General features: G+C 33.0%; 2 protein-coding genes across 2 annotated transcripts in view; both read left to right on the plus strand.

Moving 5' to 3' along the window:
• LOC116347836 overlaps positions 1-25,246 on the plus strand; it is a 102,071-nt gene that overhangs the window by 4,478 nt on the left and 72,347 nt on the right. The gene's annotated exons all lie outside the window — the stretch shown is intronic.
• On the plus strand, positions 17,440-18,182 carry LOC116347838 (histone-lysine N-methyltransferase SETMAR-like). Its single transcript, XM_031778577.1, has 2 exons — positions 17,440-17,515; positions 17,881-18,182. The coding sequence occupies exons 1-2, from the start codon at positions 17,440-17,442 to the stop codon at positions 18,180-18,182; spliced, it is 378 nt and encodes a 125-aa protein (XP_031634437.1).

Consider the following 25,246-nt stretch of genomic DNA (forward strand, 5'->3'; position numbering starts at 1 on the left):
TAATTGGATGAAATAATTTCGTTAAAAACACGTTTTGGAATTTAATAAAATTTTCTTATTTTTGTTTTGAAACAAACATATTTTGAAATATGAATAGCAGCTATTACTTGAATGCGATCTAGTCTTATGTTCAACGCATCTTTCGACTGTTTTTTTATTTGAACAAAGCGTGCGCATATGCAGCGAAACGATTGCGTATGTCTATCAAATGAAATTCTTCACAATATGTGTGGCGGTGAACTGTGAAGTTTTGAAGTGTTGATGCGCTGACAGACAAAGTCTAAAATTTGACAGGGTCGTTGAAGTTTGAAGTGAAACATGGAAAATTGCTTTGAAATGAAAATGCTTGAATTAGAAGTTGATAGTGCGTAACATATCAATAATAATATATTAAATTGAAATAATAACTGTCGTTATGCAGCTTGTCATCAAATCAATCTTTATTTCTTTTTTTTCTCAACATACATAGTGTTGAAAATAATGTGGTTTGCATTTATTTCTTGCGCAAACAATTCTGATAATTACGTAATTTCGTTTTACTGTCGAAATTGATATATATTTTCTGTTTATATGCATTTTGTGTCATTTTTATTTTCATTTCCAAAGCACTTTCATATTAATTTTCCATTTTCTACAAAAAATTATTATTTTATTTTTGTTCACATTGAATAACACTGTTATGACTTTATGTGAAACTTGGGATTGCGTTTTTAAGAAAATAAACTAGTTTCCAAATGAAGTAAACATATTTTTGGTTTTCAAACGTTTTAAATTTTTCTTCCACTACTTTTCTTTGTTTTGTCCAAACACTGTGGAAATACTGTTAACAATATTAATCTGTAAAAACAGATGTACACCGTTCAAAAGGAAATGATAAGTGATGCCATTTGGCAAATTTTGATGAAAGTCTTATGAATAGTTTGTTTGATATGAGTCTCGCAAGTCAACTTTTCCAACATTTTTACAAATTTCACATTTTACACATCCATTCTGGGTTTTCTAAGCAAGTTTTCCTTCTTTGGACTTTATAATGAACCACATTTAATTAACAAATTTTGCTTAATAACAATATGTTGCTAGTAAAAAAAATTCTTAATAAGTTGAAGAACATGAGGATATTTTGTTTTAAAATTTTCTGATTTCTGCGTAGTAAATTCATCTTCACATATCCATTGTAAGCATATGGCCGGATTTGTGACATTCCACCCAAGGTAGCTGCAACTCGTTTTAGATCAGCATAATAATACTTTGGATTCGTTAGGTTCGGTGAAAAATCAAATCTATATGTTCTTTATTGTCCAAAAGTACTAAAGCATTCTGCGTTCGAATGCCCGGATCACATCCAACTACATATTTCAATTTTTTGGTGGTACTTTTGACTTTTTTACATTATCGACACAGATACTGAGTTTGTCAATCGAAGTCATTTTTGAAGTGCACAAGTTTAAGAATTTTCTTCACGTCAAATCTTTTTCAACTTAGGATTTTATTTATACCGAAATCTTTATTCGTGATTTTTTGGAATTTGTTGTCCCATATTTGCTGGTAAACGGATATGTTAGCGCGCTATTGAAGCAGCAATTTTAATCTCGATAGAATCACGTACAAGGCCTCTGTATGGATTCGAATGTGTTGAAAACTGCAAAAATAACATTTTTTTTAGTTGTGGTGCGTGACGACGATCTCTATATCTATCGAATATATCGAGAAGAGAGTATGTTATTCAGCGCTTATGGCTGAGTAATGTCTGAATAAAAACATACTCTCCTCTCGATATTTTCAATAGATATGTAAAGTGATAGTTTCGAATATCACGCTGAATTACCGTCCACATACTTGAACCAATTGTGTCTGACGAAACCTCTGATTTACAATCGTCTGTTCCTCCCAACCAACGTAATTCATCCACCAATTCATGTGAAATGTGGATTCTGTAATCATAATTGGAATTTTATCAAATAGAAGACACAAAAATGACCACCAAAATGGATCAAAGCATTAGATCTTCTCTCACTTAAGAGACTCGCATTCACATGGATAAAAAAGTTACAAATTCATAAATAGTTATCAAATTTTTAGTTGATGAACAACGCCATTCCTCGAAACAAACAAATATAATCAGTTCATCATCGATCACTTATATTTTAAACTAACAATTCTGACTATTTTTCTAAAACGCATTTTATTATTTATAATATGAACGTGTCATATGTTCAGCCCGGATGGATATTTGACTATCTATATACTTCGAAATGAATAAACTTCGCAATATAATGAATAAACTTCGAAAATCTAACATTTTCACGATTCATATGGATTTATTTTGAATATGATATTTCATAATGTGACATTTTAATAAAATATCAAAATCTCGAAGAAAAACAGAACACGAATTCTCTGTTCACGAATTTTTATTACTCATTTCTTCATAAAGAAAATACCACCTAGATTGAAAGTGCCAAATCACATTTAATCTTCTTGCTTGGCACAAACAAATTGATAGTGTTTATTTGTAAGTGCTTTTTTGAATGTATGTAAGGTCTTCACTACCTAAAATTAATTCAACAGACGCAAAGTGAATGCATTTTTCTTACTCGGTTTAAAGAATAGTAAGAAATTGACAGCTATACAGCTGTTGCCATCAACCAAGCTCTGACTTTTTAAAATGAGACTTTATTGAGAATGAAGTATCCTCTGATGACAACGACGAATTGATCAACAAAATTTAGTATAATAGATAATATATACACTGCCATATATCTAAGTCTCAACGGCAAAAAAGAGTCACCGAACACACGAATATTCTTCAAAACATATCCAAACAGGAACAAGAAAAATTAAAAGTACAACGGAAAATATTTAGAAGCAGGCGTCAAAAAAATTTCATGTCTTCATCTCTTGCTATATTTCTAGTTATAGTTGGATAAAGAAAAACATCATATTATATGATACGAAATACTCAACGAGTGTGTAACAAATTTAAAAGTGAAAAATATTCCACTGTCTGTCCAAGTGGTGCCTTTAAATAACGGTATTTGGTTGTAAAAACAGAAAAGTACTCTCTCGTCTGTGTTTAATGAAAATTTGAATAAAACTTTTCGACTTGTTGTTTGAGACTAAATAGAATACTAATTTTCAGAAATACCCGAACTCGACCACTTACCAATTGCACACTTTTGATATTATACAGAACCAGTAACCGTGAAATTATACACAAAATACTCTTAAAACGGAATAGCTTGTTTTCATTTAGTTACGATAAGAATTTCACAGTGTATTTTTTTAAGAAATTCCTTAGTTCCATATAAAATAATTTTTCATTAGAAAAAAAATCATTACAAAACTAATAAATATTTTTTTATGTTATAACTGCTTAAGGGAACATCTCGTTCATATCATAAGTTATGATTCATAACAATATGAAGCCCACAGTTTGTCATTCAATCATAATATTTTTCAGATTCTCACTTCAAATGAAAGTATAAAATTCCATGACAGACAAAATTACATTACACCTAAATTTTACTAAAAAAAACTAAAAGTTGAAGAATTTGCAAAATGAAAAGTTAAATAAACGGCAAAACGAAAGAATTTCTCCTCATTTCACAAATTGATTAGCTAAAAAAGGCTAATTTAAATACGGTCACAAAGGCGCCTTCACTTAACATACCCAAGACATATGCATAGCGTTGGAAAAGTCTTGAAGTGACTTAGCCACTTGGGTGGCCAAATTGGCTAAATATCAAAAAGTAACCGTCTGGCCGGACACATAAACGACATTTTTACAAAGAAAAACTCTGAGCTCAATTGGAAGCTAAAAAATTCAACACACCACTGAAAATTTTCCGTCCCAAATTTATTCTATTTTAAAGTTATTTAAATTTAAATATGTAGATGTTTTGAATCTTCAATTTGGAAAATTTCGCTTGCCAAATTATTGATTCCAAATAAAAAACCTCTGTCGAAGTGATGAACGAGTGATGAAACCAGGCGGATAAATTCACTATCAAACGTAAATATACCACATTCACGATATTTTGTGACGAAAATAGTAGGTACATTTGTGTCCGTAAGAATAAATATTTACATATTACAAGTTCTTCAGATTCCGTTTTTGTATTTCCACTTTTATTCCCATGGACACATTTGTACATTCGGAACATTGCTTCATTGCGTCAGTTTTGATTGACAGTAAAAAAAGGCGGATTTTTCTGCAATATTTTGAATATATCCATATTACACAAAAAAAATTTCTACCAATTATTTTCGTTACAAAATTTATGTCTTAAATGTTGTGTTTCAAATTTTGGTTTCGTCACTCGTTCTTCACCTATAAAAAGCAAAACTCAAAATAATCACAGTAAATTGTCATTTGTTATCAAGCAAAATTCATAATATGATTCATTTAGTATAAATGGTTAAATGACATTTTAACCTGAATGAGTTTTGCCATGTGCATTTTTCATAGTTACTAAATTCAAGTTCTTGAAACTTCAATAAATTAATCCAAAATAACAGAAATGTCTAATTTCTAATCTATGGTCATTTGTTGTCACATACATTATATTAAAATTATTATAGAAATATAAGCAAAGCAACTACTTCATACTGACAACAACAAGTTAGTAAAACCAGCTTTAAAGGATTGAAAACATTGGCATCCTTAAGTTTCCTTAAATGTTTTTAAATTTAATTGAGGTGAACACTGTTTTCATCATAACTGAGTAAGAATATGAAATCACCGCAACGCAGCTTGAAATTTTGGAGGGAAAGTTTTGGTATTTAGTGAACCGATGATATAAATGCAATGTTTTTCATAAATTGACTAAGAACATAGTTGCTGGATTATAAGATGCGTATTTCAATAAGTTATAAAAAAACGTATGTGTGTGCCTTTTACAGTGTTCAAAATGGTATGACGTTAATCAATGCGTATACAGAAAAAAATAAAGTGTAAGTGCCGAAGAAAATTTGAACGGACTGAGATGGTTGTATTTGTTCAAATTCATTCAAGATATCTGAAAACGATGTTAATATAAAGACAGAAAATGTATCAATGCGAAAACAGCAAACTTACGCGAAATAAATCGAAAAAAAACGTTCCAGATAAACTAATATCACGCCAGTTTCAATATTCATTTATGTTCACATTTCTTTATTCGTTTTACACTGGCATTTTACGGAAATCATTCGCCGCAATCACTCGGCACTTATACCTACTTCTTCTTTCGTTCATGTACAATTGATTTTTCGTCCCTTGGTAAAATTATTTTGGCTGCGTCGTTTATCATCGTTTCAGTGTCTTCTTTTCTTTGCTCATTCTGCCTCCCATTGATTGAGCACTAAATGCATTATACATAAAATATAAGTAAATCTGTAGTAAGTCGATGAGCCAAAGAACTAAACGGTATTCAACACATTTACAGATGTATTGGTAACCAAATCAAGCATATAGTCCAAGCCAAATCCATCGAATTCTTCTAAGTGAATATCCAGCGAACAAATGAATGAATGGGCAAAAATTGAACGAAAAAAGAGGTAAAAAAGTAAAGAGGAGATGAAGATATGGAGAGAATCTCAACAGGATATTTACCATTTTAATTAAATATTCAATTATTCACGGCACCCGGCCGAGATCTCACCGCATGTGCGAATTGTTTGTGAAATGTTTCTTCTAATTCTATCGTAACATTTGTACGTTCGGCGCATGTATATACTATATATATTTTTAAATATATATATTTTGTCTCAGGTCCATTTATCGATGTGAGTACATTTGAAGTGCGTATTTAAATAAGAAAAAGTGATCTTTAACCCTTTAGTACGCTCTGATTTTTAAACTAGATAGCCGAAAACTCTGCACCATTTTGATTTAAATTTAAAAATTTCAATCGTTACATTGAAAAACAGTTATAATTTGTTGGTAGGCGTTTTTTACTTTGAATGATATATGTGATATGATTGATTTAATTTTTTCAAATTTCTTTCGGACGCATTTTTTTGTAAACTTTTTTTACTAATCAAATTCTTCATAAGTCTTATTTTTCATAGTTTTTCAAAGTTCGAAAATCATTCGTAGATAATATTCACGTGATATGTTATTCACAAATCGTGTATCACAGTGGACGGTAGTTCACACGAGTGACGAAACCACATTAGTGTGTTGAAAAGTCGAACCCGCTATATACACGAAATATACGAAATCCAGACCTAGAATGCCTTTGGCCCCGGTTGATGTATGGTTGGAAAGTCCTTGTGCCATAGATCAAGAAAAATATCAAAGTTTGAAAATCGGTCCAGCTGTCTTCAAAATATGGTCATTTCAAGAAAAGGGTCAAAATTCAGTTCAGATAGATGGCGCTTGAAGGGTCGTTGACCCCTGAAACTAACCCTGATTCTAGAGATCAATACCTTTTCAACGATACCTTAAACGTCGAAATCGATACCCTTGTGGAAATATTTCGACTTCATAGCCGACTATAAATTGACTAATTTGGGACAAAAATGGCTGATATTTCAGCCAGCTAAAGTTAACTATAAAAGACTATATGCGTCTTCATGTAACTTAAGTTGAGAAATGTCGATTGTGATCATAGTTAACTACGGTTAACTATAAGTATATGAAATTGACTTTTGTCAACTATGTTGACTATAATCACTTTTAGTTAACTCTGAAACATAGCCGACTATATTCGATATCAATCATCTATTGGTAATTTTAACCGAATAAAAGTGATTAAAATTGACTTAATTTATAGTCAGTCAGTCATTTTTTTTATCTTTTGGAAAATTTCCGTATTTTAAAAATGCCATATGATTTTCCTACTAAAGTCATTTGTTATGTGTGACTATGTGTGCACTTTTTTCGCGTACCTTTCTGAAACTTTCTGGAATTATAGTACATAAAAAACTAACACTTTTTTGTTCCGGCAATTTTTAATATGGCCGTGGCCGGCCTCTAAAAGTCACTTTATGACTTTTGTCCTTACGGTCACTGAGGCACATCCACTTGATACACCCTGGACATATGCATATCGTTGGAAAGTGAGCTAGTAGGTCTATAAGTGAGCATCCCATATTTTCTTTCAAACCGATCCGGGCCGGGCAATTCGAATTTAAAAAGAAATGAATACAAAGAAAAACAAAACCATTTCAACTAAATTCACTTTTTAATTTCGATTAAAAATCGTTGTACAAGATTTTTGGGCTCATCAAAAATAGGTCAACGATTACGAACTTGGCAGAATTTACATTGAATACAATAATCAACTTGGGAAAGGGACATCAAACGGACACCATATATTTTGAAACCGCAAAGGTTTTTGATTCTGTGAATATAAAATTACTAATTCAAAAGCTAAACATCATGGATCGAATCGTATTTGTCTGGACGCAGACAAATAGTAAAGATATCAGATCTAGGGGCAGAGCAGTACTAGAATAATAATTTTTGTTTAAATTAATTTTATGTTTTGAGTAGTAATCCAAATTAATCCGCAGTAATACACACTTGTGTAAATTATAACAGCGTGCAATGACGTTTCATGTGTACGTTGTGTATTACATTTGTTAGGAATAAAGCGATCGTCGTATATTGCGGATTGAAACAATTTATTCGATATTTATTAAATTAAATTCGATATTTTCCATTTTTTAACAATAAAATGTCTCATCCGAAATATACGGCGATCGCTTTATGCCTAGCAAATGTCATACACAACGTACACATGAAACGTCATTGCACTGCTGTTAGAATTTACGTAACTGTGTATTACTATGGATTAACATGGATTACTACTCACAACATAGAATTACTTTAAAAAAAATGATTATTCTAGTACTGCTCTGCCCCTAGTATCAGATACTTTATATATTGAGAAAAATTAAGAAAATGCACGATCCTCTAGTGGAACGGTTGCTACATGTCCATTTATCGTGAAAGAACAGACGATCATTTGCTTTGCAGTGCTTCTTGCTCGAACAACTTTCGTTGGGTTATCTTCACTTTGAAAGACCCATACAGTCGACTGTTTTGTTTCAGGCTCATAGGCATATATCCACGATTCGTCACCTGTGACGATGTCATACACCAAATTTGATGCACCTCGATTGAATTTCTTGAGCATTTCTTTACACCAATTCACTTGAGCTATTTTTTGCTCATCGGTCAATTTATGTGGGATCCAACGTGAGCAAACTTTTTTACGGCCAAATGTTCATGCAAAGTCTTGTGTATGCTTTTCATAGAAATGCCCAATGATGCCTCAATCTCACGGTATGTCACATGACGATCTTTCATTATCATTTTTCTGACAGCATCGATGTTTTCTGGTACAACAGCAGATTTTGGACGACCTTCATGGGGCTCGTCTTTGAGCGAACGCCGACCATGATTGAATTCTATGAACCAGCGATATACAGTGGCCTAGGATGGTGCTTCATCGCCAAAGGTCGAATGGATTTCATCGACGCACTGTTGTTGAGTTAATTTCATTTTTTCTCTGAGACGCAATTTAGATGTTACTGTAAACAATACAAATAGCGATCGTATGACAGAACGTTCTGAGGATGCTCAGGCTACAAAATGTCAAACTTAACGAATATGACAATGGTTTGCATCTAGCAACGTCAGTGTTGCCAATTCTCAATAATTATGCAGCAACCTACGTACCAAATCTGACCCAATCGAAATAACTTCTGCTACTGGTCAGGGTTATCCCATTGACGCAGCTTTGTTCATCATGTTTGTGATCGATCTACATTTCGTCGTGACATGGGGCGAATCACGCTAGTGAATACTAGAAAAACTAGTAAATCTAGTGCGAAGAATGACGTCAAAAACGAAGCCAACTTCACACCAAAGGCCATATAATTTATATGAAAAACTACTGAGAGACAACTTCACGCAATAGAATTTTCTAGTTTTCTAGTGAAATTTTATCAAAACCTAGACGCACTAGAATTTCCTGATTGACCCCATGCGTCGTGACCAATTCATGCATTCTTTCATTCGTTGATGATACCAAAATTTCAAAATGTATAGTAATACCCAAAAGGGATCGTGTAGCAGATTACTCTGGACGCAATTTATTAAGGTTTTTACCCGGATTTATCCGGGCGATCTGGGATACTTACTGTATGCTAACTTAATGACGTGAAACTTTGCAAAGACTATTTTGTACACAAAAAAATATCACGTTAGACATAGTTTTTATAACGTTTTGTTAGAAAATAGAATATTTTCAAATATCATACAAATTGATCCATCATGAAAGTGTGAAAAATCTTTTGTCAGTACTTCTGCTATTATATTAAAGAATATTTCGATGTCGAACATATTTTTTGGTCTCGGCCTTTACACCGCTTGAAAAGCTTGAAAATTCGAACAAATATTATTTTCACTAGCTTAATGAAATACGCATCTACCACCGTGCGGAAAAGTTCGTCTACTCCTGTTCGTCTAAGACTCTATTTATGTTTTATTTCCCTAAATATTGGCGCTTTCAAAATCGATTTCATTAAAATCACTGAATGAAGAAAAAGTTGATCATACCAAGTTTGATTCCAATTATTTTTCTCATTTATGATATAAGTTAAATGATCAATCACTTCACAATGCGTATTTCTCACGTTGAAAAAATAAACATACAACACTATCCATTATTGTCATGCGTGGCGCAGTCATATGTCAACATCGCTGTAAGGTATAATAGTTCTTAATTTTTACACAACCACAATTATATTAATGCGCATGTAAAGTGCCCATATTTTAGTTTAATCCGAACTTCTTCACAGTTTTTGGTTCTTTTATTATCATTACAAAATATGAATGAAAGACTAAAATACGCAAGATATGAAAGTAATAAAAACATAAAAGATGAGCTTCAAAAGCACAGCAGGACTGAGAATTATAAATAAACAAATTAAGACAATTTATTAATTCATGTCATTGAATTTTGCTAACGGCTTGCAAACTGCTAACAAATCTTATAGCATTCCGTTTTTAAAGTTATTAAATTTTTTTGCTTATTTTCCAATCTAATGCGGATCTAATTATTATTACAACCAAGGATTTGAGAGATCTTTTTTGTTACATTTTTAATAACGTCTTGACATCAAAATACATTTTATGACAATATAATTGCTTGTGGCATTTTTGTTCTTTAGATTCATGTTTTTTTTCAGTTATTTTTTTTTTAATGATGATCATAAGTAAGGTCAACAACGTAATTACACTTGAATTTTAACACAAGCGTAAAAAATTGGAGAAATTGAGTGCTGTGGGCTATATAAAATGCTTGTTGTTGAAATGAAGTACATTATACATTTTTTCTTTTGAAATTCAAACAAAAGTTGAATGTAAAATTGCTTCACTTAATTAAGTATACTAATCCATGTGATACAATGAGAAAAGCCATATATGTCCGTTTAGATATGTTTAATGTTCATACATCACGCTGTAGAACTATGCCAAAAATTACTCACACACTTCCTATTGTATTCGAACATTAATAAAATCTTATCAGCCTTTGAGCACGTGCATCCATTTTGCTAATATTTTTGATGTTTCGTTATTTACGCTGAACGAACATAGTACCACTACAAAGCGGACAAAGTTCCATATGTGGGCATAGATTTGAAAATAAAATCAATGAAGGGCTTCCAGTTCGTTTGCCACTAGAAAAATTAGCCACATAAAGTATTGAATTCCATAATATCAGTATACTTCGAGTTGGTTCAATGGCACGTTACGTGTACTTGATCACAATAGCATCAAAATGTATTACCTTATGTTTGTTATTAACTCGCGTATGCAGTTTTAAATACACAAACAATTAAAGCAAACATTTTTTTACTCTTTTCCCACTCATTTCATCCGAACGTTAATTCGGTTGGTTCGTCATTGTGTAGTGTGTTTTTGGTGTAAAGTGGAAATAGGTACGGGTAATGTATACATACCACTGTATGGAATCACAATGCTAATACAAATTTGCTATCCTCTATATTCTCTGCTATTCAACTGAAATACACACTAGAGAAAGATACATGCTTGCTCTCGATAGCATACATCTCAACGTCGTCCTCATGCGTTTCATTTAAAGCAATTTCCAAGCTTTTGTTTTGTTGTTTGCTTTACGGTGAACTTCCAACAGAACACACAAAATATATTCCATTAAATATTGTGTTTTTCCTGCGTACATTAATTAGATGTACGAGTTTTCACCAAATGTTAACGTTTGATATGTGTTTATGTGTCTCAGACATCTTTGTAGCGTTGATTATTAGTTGAGTTCTAGCGGGCCAGAAGCATGGTTGAAGCAACGGTGTGTATTACCATAAAAAGGTCGCCAAAATAAACGTAGAAGCACAATACTCTTGATACATTATGTTCTATTGAATGCCAGAGAATTAACGCGGTATTTCGACTTAAGGAATGAAATCATGATTTTACAAACAAAATAAAAAAATTAATACACTATGTTGGTCAGATTATTGGCGGTTATGAGATTTTTTTGATTCTGATATCAAAACAACCGTTTATTAAATTGATAAAATACGATTAATAATAATTTGTTCAATAAAATCACTAAAATTTAAAATTTAGATTACGGCAAAGATATTTTCGACCCAGGGACAATAAAATGTCTTTATTTTACATTTGTGTAACCGATAAAACATCGTATTTAGTCATAGGTTACTGTGTTTAGTTAGCTTCGTGCACAACGAAGACATGGGTCACAAAGCGTCATATAGGTTATGGAAAAAATCATAATGTAGGATACAATCGACCAATCACCGATTTACTAGGGGGTAGACACCTATGAATCCAGTGTGAATTATTTGATTTCTATGAAATCTTTAATTCTTGCGATTTCGGTGATTTCTCGATTCCAAACCTCAATATTGGACATAAAATACACTTATATACAAAGCTAATTTCACTGTGGTAGTGTGCGCCTATAGTAGAAGTCGCACACATAGTGTGTGTGCGGTACAAAATACACTACATTTGACAGAAATCAAAGAAATCACAAAAATTGAATTCTGCGATTTCTGTGATTTTAATGATTTTTGTGATTTCTGTGAGTTTTGATTCCACGTGTCTACCCCCTAGCCGATTTATCTGAAAAACTAAACTGATTAACAGAAACCTGAATGACAGGGATCCTTCTCTGAAGGCCCTATGTTGTTCCAACACAAGGTGTTCCAAGACAAGAAGGAGCGATTAAATCGAACCGATAAATTACATGCTTATAACATTCAACGATTATTATAGTAAAAAAATGATGATGTTAATTTAATTGATTTAGAAGAAAATGTATCTACAGAATCAAAGCTGAGAATTGAAAAATTTTTAAAACAAAAGAGATGAAAATGAAAACTATTACTACAATGATATTGAAATTAATTGAATTATTAATGTTTACATAAATTTCAATATGTCTCTCACAAAATTGCAATTGAAAAATATTTAAATTATATTATATTTGTTTATATATTTTTTTTTATAAAGGAATCACCAATGCGAAGGAACGCTGCTCGGTAGAATTATTATTATTATTGATACACTGTTAGATTTTGAGTAAAAAATTTGCCATTATTCTCATCCATTCAATCCAATTGTGTACAAATAGAGAGTAGATGAAGGAGCATATACGTTCATACGCTTTAAAATCTCGTTTTTACTCCATGTCATATGAAGTTTTGGCAACTAATGCTACAAGTTTCTCATAATCAGTTCTTCATTCAATTTTTCTCTCTCCATATGTGAGTTGTGGATATATAATCTTCATCGTACAAGTGTGATGTTTATGTTTTTTTCCCTTTTCTAGTCAAGAGACATTTTACAGGATTTCTCAATGAGTTCTACATCAATATACCTCCATCTGCCACCAATAATAAATTACATTGTCTTCTCTATACATTGCCCGTCATAAGTTTGATTCAGACCATACGTTGTATAAATGTACTACATATATACAGATCATCCAATTAAGTTCCGTTTCCTTGTTGTTTCTATAAAGACTCTATTGTACATAAATATATTTAATTGTGTTGTAAGCGTGTTGATTATCTACAATTTTCTTTTTATTGACACCTAACACATTTTTGCATTCCTGAAAAAATATAAACCTTTCGACCAAGATAGAATTTTTGGATTTCCCAAATTCAAGTATTATATCTAAAGGTTACTAATTTAATTTTTCTTATACCATTCTTAAAATGTAATTACTTCAGGAACAAATGGATAAAGAAAAAAAGTGCAATGAAAATGTCTATATAACCATGTTATGGATAGAAAATTGGACTACACATTTTTTACTAATATTTTACAAATTTAACTGGAAAGTTATACTACCATACTTTTCTGTGAAATGTGAACTTTTAATCATACAATTTAATTCCCAGATGAATTATTTCAATGTTTCATATATGTTATTCATCAATGATGCGGTTCTTACGATAAATTGGGTAACGTACAGTTATGTTGATCATAATGGGCCCAGAGGATTAAACAACTGTATACCTGCACTTTTCAGACCAACGTTAACGTTGTTGATTAAATTCAAATGCACATTTTTTCACTTTTAACCATTTTAGACCATTTTTTATTGTTATAGTATACCGTTGGCCTCTTAACCACCTTTTATTGATCATTTGAATCTTTGTGATGAAGAAATAGATCCTATTTTGTTCCAAATGATGTTGAACATGAAGAACTACATTTTATATAGAGTTTTGCACAAATTACAACAACAGATCCGGAAAGAACAATATTAACCGCAACGATTCATATTCGCTCTCTCTGATATATTGCCTTTGTTTTTATTTCATGTTATCTCTTTACACTGTAAAGTTTACAGTATGTTTTTATTAAAATTTAAGGTTCTAAAACCAATATATTTATTAAGTTCTCTTGATAAATTCACGCTGGAATATCCAAGAAACAGTTTGTAATGCAAATTCACCCATTACCAGGAAAAAATTCACGGTCAAATTTGGACCCGGATTTGTATGCAGTTTCAGTTATTTTTACGGTTGCCATAGCGAAGCATTGAGGTGTGAATACTTAGAAAAGAGTCACGACATTCATTAGTATCAATTGAATTGTATATGGGATATCTTTTTTTAAATTAAAAACTTTATTTACCTACGGGCTCCTTCATATGAACGGACAACAAGGCCACACAATTTGCAACACAAATTGTGTCTAGCCTAGCTACGCTAACTAATCATTATAATATTTGTTTTATTCAATAATTTATGGATCCTGGTACTAGTACGCCAAACATCCGACAAAGTCCTGTGTAATTTACATATGAACAATAAGTCTTTAGACTAAATTCAGACGTTCGCCATTTGAACAACAAACATACAATATTAAATTCGTTTTTATTGGTGTAAACCTTTATCCATGGGCTATCGAATAGCACATTTGCATTACACTCAATGGACCATTGTCTTCGATTCTTCTCAGTATGCGTCGAACCTTCAAAATCTTGCCTTGGTAGACCAGTTTGTCGTGTTCTATCAACTTTCTCTCAAACCTTCCCACTAATTGTTGCTCATTTCAAGTATTTTGGATCTATAACATCCAAAAACAGACGAGAAATAATTAATTTGGTGTCTTTTTGTGAAGTTAAAAAGATGGTCCTCTTTTCATGGAAATGCTATTTTTTTAAGAAGTGAGCCTTTATTGTGGTTTTTACTTTTCCGCACATTACACATGACACATTAATTGGAGCGATGTTTTGTTGGTTGAGTGGATGGACTAAAACTTCAGTGCATAACTTATCATAAACAGCGGCTGTTGCAGATGAAATACTCGTCTTCAATGAAACTTTTCCAATTTCCGAAAAGTGCAGCCAATTAATAAATGTAGTGTGGAATCACTTGAAACTGTCATTGTACCGCAAATATGGAGAATGTCCTTTGGGACATCCAACAGACGCCATCTATTTGGACATTGCCAAGACTTTTGACTCGGTTAACTTAAATTTACTTATTCAAAAACTAGACATAATGGGATTGAATACACAGCTGTTAAAATGGATCAAATCTTACTTTTCTGGTCGCAAACAAATTGTAAAGATAGCAGATACCAAATCTGACCCAATCGAAGTTACCACTGAGACGGATCAAGGATATCCCATTGGCTCCACTTTGTTCATCTTGTTTGTTATTGATCTACCTTTCGTCGTGAACAATTCATGCATACTTTCATTCGCAAAATTTGAAAATCAATCGGGATTCCGCCCTATGCGGGGTTGCCAAGACCAAATTTTTGTTTTGAGACAGCTGCTAGAGAAATTCCATGAGAAAAATAAGGATTTGTTTTTGTGTTTCGTTGATTTGCAGAAGGCTTATGATTGTATTCCAAGATCAAAGTTGTGGTCGGTTTTAGCCGAATATGGAATAAATGGGTCTCTTCTTAGGGCAATTAAAAGTTTGTACTCAAACATCAAAGCATCAGTTAGAGTGGATGGTGATTTGAGCGAATGGTTTGAGGTGCGTAATGGTCTTAGACAGGGCTGTACAATTTCACCGCTTCTGTTTATTATTTATATGGATAAGCTGATAAAATCGTAGCTTTGGGGGTAATGTAATCTCTGCCTTAGCATATGCAGATGATCTGGTACTATTCGGTAGTTCTGAACAGGAGCTGCAGAATAGTATTAGAGATTTACAAGCGGCCTGTACAGACTTTGGAATGACAATTAGCAGTTCGAAAACTCAGGTTATGCATGTGGGTAAAACTCGAAAAACTATTCAATGCGAATTGAATGGAAACTTGCTTGAACAAGTGTCACAATTCAAGTATTTGGGTTGCATCTTCTCTGAAGATGGCAAGTTTGATAAAGAGTTTGAACACCGTAGAATGAATGGAAATAAGGTAGTAGCGCAACTTAGATCACACGTTTTCAATAAACGTGAGTTGAGTAAGGAGACGAAATTGATGATTCATCAGTCAATCTTCAGACCAACTATCCTTTACGGAAGCGAGAGCTGGGTCGATTCTCAAAATTTAATTCATGGTTTGGAAGTGGCTGATATGAAAGTTTTGCTTATGATTTCTGGAGTATCGCGTAGGGATCAATGGGAAAATCGTATTAGAAATGAAAGAATTCGAGATGATTTGAATGTTGAGTCGGTTGATGATGTAGCAAGAAAGTAAAGATTGAGATGGTTTGGTCATGTCCAACGTATGAATGAGTCTCGTTTGCCAAAGAAGGTTTTGTATGCTGATTCGGATGGACCGAGAAATAGGGGAAGACCTCGTAGACGTTATTTGGATTCAGTTAAATGTGATTTGGATGTTAGAGGGTATGATTGGTGTAGAGAAACTCAAGACCTGGCTCTCGATAGGGAAGTTTGGAGAGGAATTACTTTCGAAATATATCACCTCAACAGATGACTGCATTACTCTTCAAAATGACTTGGATCGTGTAGCGGATTATTATAGACGCAATTTATTAAAATTAAATGTAAACAAAACAAAGATCATATCATATCATCTGGGATTTACAATATGAATACAAATACAACATAGGCGGCGTTCAAATTGAAAGAGACTTGGAAGCAGCGTTGTCTTAGCCTCGGTGTATACCAACATTTGGTGTACACCAATCGTTAGCCAGCTAACTGTCTACACTGTCTGTGTGACTGTGTATGATAGTATGCGTGTGAAAACGTCCAATTCTCCTGACGTGTGTTAGTGCTGGCTTACGCATTCGTTAGCCGGTGAACACAGTGATGGCAAATTAGCCAGCTAATGTGCTCATCACTGCTTGGAAGTGTTGCTTGATGCGAATGAATTTCAAGTCACACAACGAGCATGTCGCGGCTAAAACCAAATCAAGACTGGCTTGGTTAAAATTCTACGGCAAGGATTTTGTCGACCCATGTTAACAATAAAACGTTAAATTAAAAAAAAAAAAAACGTACTTCCAATCATTGAATATAGAGCAGTTATCCACACTACGAAAAACAATTTTTATTTTTTGCACTAAGGAGAATGAACTGGAAGTTACAAACTACCGAAATATGCTGTTTCTACAAATGATTATGCTTGAAAAGAGACGCAAGATGGCACAAGTGTCTTTCATCTTCAAAACTATTCATGGTGATATGAAGTCCAGTCATATATCAAACAGTTTGAATTATTACGATTCATCGCATAACACCAGAGCCACACCGCTTTTTGATATACCAATAAGGAGAAGCGATTACACAACGTTTGAACCGATTAATTATATGCTTATACGAGGGGCACCGTTTATGTATTGAGAATTGGCATTACTAGTGTTGGCCGATGCAAAGCATTGTCAAATTCGTAAAGCTTGACATTCTTTAGCATAAACGTCCTCAGAACGTTCTGACGTGCGCGCGCTATTTGTATTGTTTACAGTGACTTGTAAATTGCGTCTCAACAAAAAAATGGAAATAACTCGTGAAAATTTTCGTGCGATTATTTTTTACAACTTTGGACGTGGATTATCACAACAACAGTGCGTCGATGAAATCCTAGGGGGTAGACGTGATTCATTTGATTCACTGTGATTCAAAAGATTCACATTGTTTAGATGACATTTGAAATGTCATTTATGTGTCATACAAGAAATATTTATTGAAAAATTAAAATTATTTGTTTTCGAAAAAATGATTTCTTGACGTTTTTTTAAATGTATTAACTTATTATTTTTTTTATCTATTTCGTGTTTTTCTAGTAAATTCCAAATAAAATCAACGATAATATTTAGAATTTGTTGAACGATCATGTTAGTAAAACTAAAAGTGATGCTTATTTGACATTTGAATGATTCATTTGATTCACTGTGATTCACATGATTCAAAGTTTTATAATTCGTGTCTACACCCTTGATGAAATTCATTCGACCTTTGGTGATGAAGCTCCATCCAAGGCCACTGTATACCGTTGGTTTAATGAATTCAATCGTGGCCGTCGTTTGCTCAAAGATGAGTTTAAGGAAGGTCGTCCAAAATCAGTTGTTTTGCCAGAAACAATCGATGCTGTGAGTGAACTGATAATGGAAGATTGTCATGTGACATACAGTGAGATTGAGGCATCCCTGGGCATTAGTTACACCAGCGTATATAAGATTTTGCACGAACATTTAGACGTGAAAAAGATTTGCTCGCGTTGGATCCCACATAATTAGACAATCGCTCAAAAAAAGGCTCGTGTCGATTGGTGCAAACAAATGCTCAAGAAATTCAATCGTGGTGCTTCAAAAAACATTTATAAGATCGTCACAGGTGACGATCATCGATATAAGAGCCCGTATGAGCCCGAAACAAAACAGCAGTCGACTGTATGGGTCTTCCAAAGTGAAGATAACCCGACTAAAGTTGTTCGAGCAAGAAGCACTTCGGAGCAAATGGTTGCCTGTTTTTTCGCCATTAGTGGACATGTGGCAACAGTTCCACTAGAGGATCGTAGAACGGTCAATTCTGAATGGTACACCACCATTTGTTTGCCAGAAGTGTTTGGTGAAATAAGAAAAAACAACCGCCGTCGCAAAATAATTCTTCATCATGATAATGCGAGCTCTCACACATCGGCTCAAGCCAATCAATATTTGACCGGTTAAAAGACCGAATTGATGGGTCATCCGCCCTACAGTCCTGATTTGACACCCAATGATTTCTTTTTATTCCCGAGTGTAAAGAAAAAACTGCGTGGAGAACGATTTTCGACGCCCGAAGGAGCAGTTGATGCGTTCAAAACACACGTTTTGGATATATCTCTTTCGGAGTAGCATGAATGCTATGACAAGTGGTTCGAGCGAATGGAAAAGTGTATCGATCATCATGGTGAATATTTTGAAAAACAATAAGGCCATTTTCAATAATAAATATTTATCTGTGTTTGTTATTCTCAATACATAAACGGTGCCCTACCTAACGTTGAATTATTATTATACAAAAAAGTACCACCTCAAAACGACACTTCAAAAACATGTTTTCTGGACGTTTCTGAGGTCAAAAAACCCGAATTAGGCTATTTTGAGCATGGTTGTTGTGGGTCGCTTCCACGTGGTACGTCGTCCGCCGTACGCAAAATTTGTCAATAGATTATCTCATCCTCCAGAAAAGTTGTCTGAAGTGATGCCAATGAGAAAGAGTCTAATTTTTATCCAAAAGTCATACTTTATGTACACTATTGTGTACACTAAAATTATGTACACTAAAAATATGTATTGGCTTGTTTGTTGGCACGAGAAAACCGAATCCGATGTTAATTTTGAGATACAATCAATTTTTGATAAAAATCACAAAAAAATGATCTTTTGTATGGGAGCCATGCCTGTATGCCACCTTAATGACGTGAAACTTTACGCAGACTATTTTGTACACAAAAAATAACATTCTGAAAGTTTGAAGATTTTAATACTATACGAGTACTCAATGTACCATTGCCATGTTGAATTGGGTGGTGAGGGTGGACCGAATGGATATGCATTTTCTTTTCTTCGATATCAAACCATCCAGCTAAATTTTCGCCTCTTTTTGTCTTCGTCTTCTGCTGAGTTTCCTAGTAGAATCGCGTGTTTGTTATTGTGATGTTTTCCTTCATAATTCCAATTGATAAAAAATAATGAGTTTCGATTCAAACACATTTCAAATTAGATTTCAAATTATCTCACCTATTCCGGTTCATCAGGTATTTTGGGAATGTTGCGATGCGTTATAGCGAACCACGTTTTTTCATTCGGATCGATGCAAATAACGTATTTCTTATCCACAAGGTTGTCCGCCTGTGAATGCACATTTTCGTTGCACGCCCGCTCTGGTTTGGTGAACTGTACCGATACGGAAACACTCGGTCACGATTTGATGATGGAATTGTTTGGATCGTTTGCCCAATTGGTTGATTTTATCGACGTCAAACAACAAATTCCATAGTCCATCTCTATTATGATCTCTGTAGTATTTTTCTGGGTATTTATTCAGACAGTTGGTCTCATGATTGAGGAATCTGGACAACACTTTTAGCTTACTTGCTAATTTGTTATACAAATCTCTTATATCCAATCGCACGCACTTCAAATGATAATCGCATAACGGTGCAAGAGCAAAACTGTTTATTTTCGTTGGCTGTTGAAAGTTCGGATTGTCGCGAAATATTTCACGAATGGTATTCAATTGTGCGGCATCACTGTGATAAGCTGCTATTTGACGTTGCATTTGTCCGAACAACCACAACGATTCAACCCAATGGTCCTTTATGAAAAATTTCATGTATTTTTGGCGTCGCCATCCAATTGCGACCAGATCATCCAATAAAATGTTGGCCTTTTCTACTCTTTTCACGTTACCATTTGACGAGTCGTTTGATCGTTATGCTAACATTTTGGCATTTCTGATGTCGAATCCATTAAATCTTAACTCATTGTTGTTTTGATTGTGATACCAGCATCACATTCGAAACAATGACTCAAATCGAGCTTCACACCAAGTGGAGAGATTGGTCACCGTATTATTAATGTGTTGTTTGCAAAAATAGATTGCCTATCGAAATGTTGTTAACAATTTATTTTATCAACACTCTGTTACTTCGAAAATAAAACATAAATGAACACAAAACCAACTGTGAATATATCCATTCCACAGCAAACAGCGTTCCGATCACACAAAATCGTTGAAATTGAAAACAAGACAAAGTTTTATTGTAAACAAAATCGGTTGGTGCGATTGTAGTTTAAAATTGATGGAAGTTGTTTATACTAACAATACTGTCACACGATGCGAGCACATTTTTAATACATATAAATAAATATTGCTTGGTACATAGAGCGTATTTTTTTATTTGAGCCGAAATGAACAAATGAATCGTTAGAATTTCAATTTAAAATTTAATTGTGTTGTGTTCACATTATGTTGTCAAAAGAAGTATTATTGGATTATTAATATTAATGAAACAAGTGGATACATTCCACTATGTACATAATCTCCGTTTCATTTGACATGAAAATGACCACCTAGATTTAGTTAGAATGCACTAAAAACATTATAAAATTACGCTAGAATAATAGATTTCTTTGAAGAAATTTATATTTTTCTTTATTTTGTGTCAAAAGATTGACAATTTTTTTGGTGATGATATCACATTTTTTAATTGAGTTAAAGGCACACAAATTACGAGCATACATTGCTTTCATTTGCATTAACGTTACGACAAGCCCAGATTGTGTTTCTTTAATTTCAATTCGGTTTGTATAATAGGCCATTTTAAGCAGCAAAAATCATCATTCAACAAAGAACTTTGTTGTTACTACAGAGTTTTTTCCCGTGATAGAAATTTACGCTAAGATAATTCAAATTTATAATGCATGTTAAAATATAAAAGGTACATAAGGCTGTATTTTTATCTAATGTTTACTTTTTTTAATGAAAATAGTTCAATCGAACCTCAAATTTTAGGTTTTTGTAATAAATGTATATTTGTAGCTGAAAATGAAAATGACCTAAAGTATCTTTCCTCCAGCTCTTATGTATGGGAATTTCTGTAGGCGAAAGCAGGAGATGAGTTACGTTAAGTCATTTTCATTTTTATTTACAAATCCAAGCCATTGACTTTAATCTAATATCAAAACAAACATAAAATTTATGAAAATAACCCGAAACAGGTAAATTTACTGTGGAATTCATAATGCCTCCAAGGAATATTATTATTCTTTGCGAATCAAATAAAATTCACAGTTGTGAAAGCATATCAGTGTTTTCATCAAATTCAAATCTTATTATTTAAAATATCATGTGCATCGTTTGACCAAACAACGACTTTCAACAAACATAACAAATTCTGATCCTTTATTCACGTTGGCAATATTTTTCATCCTTTATGCTTACTGTCGTACCTTCGTAAACCTTTATTTCAGAACTGGTGAATAAAACTAAATCTCAATGCATAATTAAAAGTGATTGAAGGAAAATAAGAAAAGAAAAATATACCAACTTAGAGTATTGAGTAACTAATAAACAAAGTTCCATAGTACTCCTATTGGAAAGGGATCGGTAATCATAATAATTTGTGATAAACTTAAAATTATATCAAATTATAAAAATTCGGTACATTTTTACCTTTGGTGAATCAATCAAGATGATCACAAAACTGGTGAATTAATAAGTGGAAAATATTTATACATGCATTAAATATGCAAGCTCGAAGGTCTATATGAGCTTAGCAGAAATGGTTGTAAGCAGATTAGAATTCTGATAAGGCAATTCTGTGAAAGGAAATCAGATGTTTTTTTATTTTATGAAACCGTATAATTTCATTATTACAAATGCGGTAAATTATTCCATCAAGAAAAAAAGACTCTCTCTCTCAATACTAATAGTTCAATATTCATGTATTCTCACTATTGATGCACTTGGAAGAGAAGATTGATAAAATAATTATACTGGGGTTGACAAAAATTTAACTATATTATTTCGATAATTTTGGACTCTATTAGCCCTTGGATTACCGACCTATTTTTCTAATTCATTTACCCAATATATTATCCCTTTCATTCAGGAATAAAATATTACGCTCTTCTGATTTTCATGGCTCTCATTGTTTATGAGACTGAGTTCGGCAGGCATTGGGCAAAAAACTTATTCCAAAGGTTTTTTGACATGCTGAATTTTTGGGTTTCAGGTCAAACAAATCACGGGTTGAGTGTATATAAGAGATTGGAAGGATTTAGAAGGCTGACCCAAAAGAATTCTCAACAAATTTGTAGTACATTATTTTATAATCCAACGATTAAATTGGGGTAAAAAACAGACAGGAATTATAAAAGGGAGTATATACATACTATCGAAAGAAAATCGAAAAATTCACAGCGCTGGCCATACTTCTTTACTACGTTCATTTCTTTCAATTCGACACTTAGTTTGTGACATTGAACGAGTTTATTAGTTACATATTGTTTACATGTTTGATAAAGAACATTTACATTGAATTTTGTTTTTATAAATTTGTCTGCAGTCCTCCAAGTGACGCACATACATATACATATTGTTATATGTATTTCTGCGTCACTCTATATATACTCAGTATATTATACTGTAAAGAAATGAAAATCGATACCGCTGACTTTTGGAAAAGGTCTTTTGAATATTTTAGTAGTGCTCGGGCACCAAATTAAGAATCCGCAAGAAAAATAAAAAATTTCAAAATTTGACCGCTAGGCGGCGCTTCAAAAAAAGGAAAATTCTTGGTTTTGTCCATTTTGACCACTCAAACCAGAAACAAATTTTCGAAAAATGGCATATTCGAAAACTGGAGTTCGGGTAGATAGTGTTGAAATTTTTTTTTGTTGGAATCGATCGAAAAGTGTCCGTGATATGATCATGTCAAAAAATGTTACAAAAAAACACGAAATTTTTGAAATGGTTTGTTTGTTTGTCGGCAAATTTTTTTCCGAGGCATTTCTTAAATCGCCGGAGACCGATTTTATTCGAAAGTAGATGGACAACTGAGCATACATGTCTCTTCGAATTTTTCGATTTCGTCACGCAAGTGTCTGAGGTCTAGGTTCGAAAAAAAGTGGAATGCACCTTTTCAGTTTTTCATCGAATGGCCTACTTTCTGTGCATTTGAAAGGTTTAGGTAATGATCTATATGTCGTTGGAAAGGTACGAACCTCAGCTATCCTGATCTGAAGTCAGATTGGAAAAAATTTCGAAAATGATCACTAGATGGCGCTGCATGTGTTGTTTTTTTGGAAAAATGACCATGACTTTTTTCACACCAACCAAAATTAAAAAAATTACATACATAGTTTTCTGGTGGAAAACTGAGCGTTTGTTGGGGACCAAATTTGAGATGTTTTGGTGTATGTGTCATGTCCGGGAAAATTCGTAACGATTTTTGAAGAATTTTCAGAGTATGGTATACCGCGAAGCCTGATCATGCTCGTAACTAACAACACCTCTAATGCGTATTCCAAGTACTAATCGAATTTTGCGACAATAATTAAACTGTTGAAAATATTAAATCTCGGAATACTCGGAATACGCATTAGAGGTGTTGTTAGTTACAAAGTTTATATAGGAAATCCTATACCATGATCGGGCTTCGGTATACCGAGTATTTTTCAACAATAATACGTCATTTTTGGCTCTTTGGCAAGATATTGAGCTCCCCTTGAGCATACAGTGAAGAAATTTCGAAAAAAATTCAGTGGAGATGGTTCAATCCACCCAATTTTGAACCAATGTGCACATTTTCTAAAATCAACATTTTTCAAAATTGGTCAACATTCGAAAAAGCGTGTATTTGGCCGACCAGTTTTTTAAGATTTTTTACATAACCAACTACAACATGCTTGGATTTTATAAATTTTGTTCATTATAACAACTGATATCACATAATTCGGACCCAAGGAATCCAATGAGGGCAATCTTTTTGAGAAATTGGTTTGATTTGTTTGAGATAATCGGCCTAGAAACTACACCTTGAAATGATATTTTGAGGGCTTTATTCAATTGAAGAAAATGAATAAAAACATTGGTACAATTAGTTTTGAATAGATTTGGTAACCATACATACTCCTAGAAATTTCTCCTTTTGTTTCAAAATTTTACAAAAGCTATTGAAAATGCAAAAAAAATTTCGAGAGCAAACAGAAAATCCTAATTTAATGTAAAAACAAATGATGAAAGTATGGCAGAACGCAAAAAAATTGGCGTGCATTGCAAGAAATCGATAAATAAAAATATTTTTGATTTGCAATGTGATGAATATCAATATATTTGAATACAATAAAAGAATATGAAAAATTTAGGCGAGCGTAGCGAGTCAAAAAATTTTGTTGATTACAAACAGAAAAATTAAATTTAATGTTATCTTGATCTATGGCCCATGGGCTTTCCAACCATACAACATTCGCGGCTAAAGGCCTTCCAGGCTAGAATTTGGAAATTACGTGTATATATAGCGAGTTCGACTTTTCAACACACTAATGTGGTTTCGTCACTCGCGCGAACTGCCGTCCGCTGTGATATGCATACAATAAAAGAACATGTAAAATTTTGGCCAAACATTTTTGTAGATTTCAAAGAGAAAAATTAAATTTAATGTTAAAACAAATGATATAAGTACAAAACACTTCTTTCGAAGTTCCCAATGTGACGCAATACTGCACATCTGAAATCTGAAAATGATCTGATATAAATTTTCAGTGACGCTTGCAATCAAATTCATGAACATTTTTAATTTTGCGTCGCC

This window comes from Contarinia nasturtii, unplaced genomic scaffold, assembly GCF_009176525.2.
Source record: "Contarinia nasturtii isolate CC-2019 unplaced genomic scaffold, AAFC_CNas_1.1 Cnas_scaffold_2166, whole genome shotgun sequence".
NCBI classification, from domain to species: Eukaryota; Metazoa; Arthropoda; class Insecta; order Diptera; family Cecidomyiidae; genus Contarinia; species Contarinia nasturtii.

Coding starts and splice junctions, on each gene's coding strand:
- LOC116347838 (XM_031778577.1), top strand. CDS start 17,440: ATGGAAATAACTCGTGAAAATTTTCGTGCGATTATTTTTTACAACTTT. Junction 17,516..17,880: donor ATTATCACAACAACAGTGCG/TCGATGAAATCC, acceptor GTGTCTACACCC/TTGATGAAATTCATTCGACC.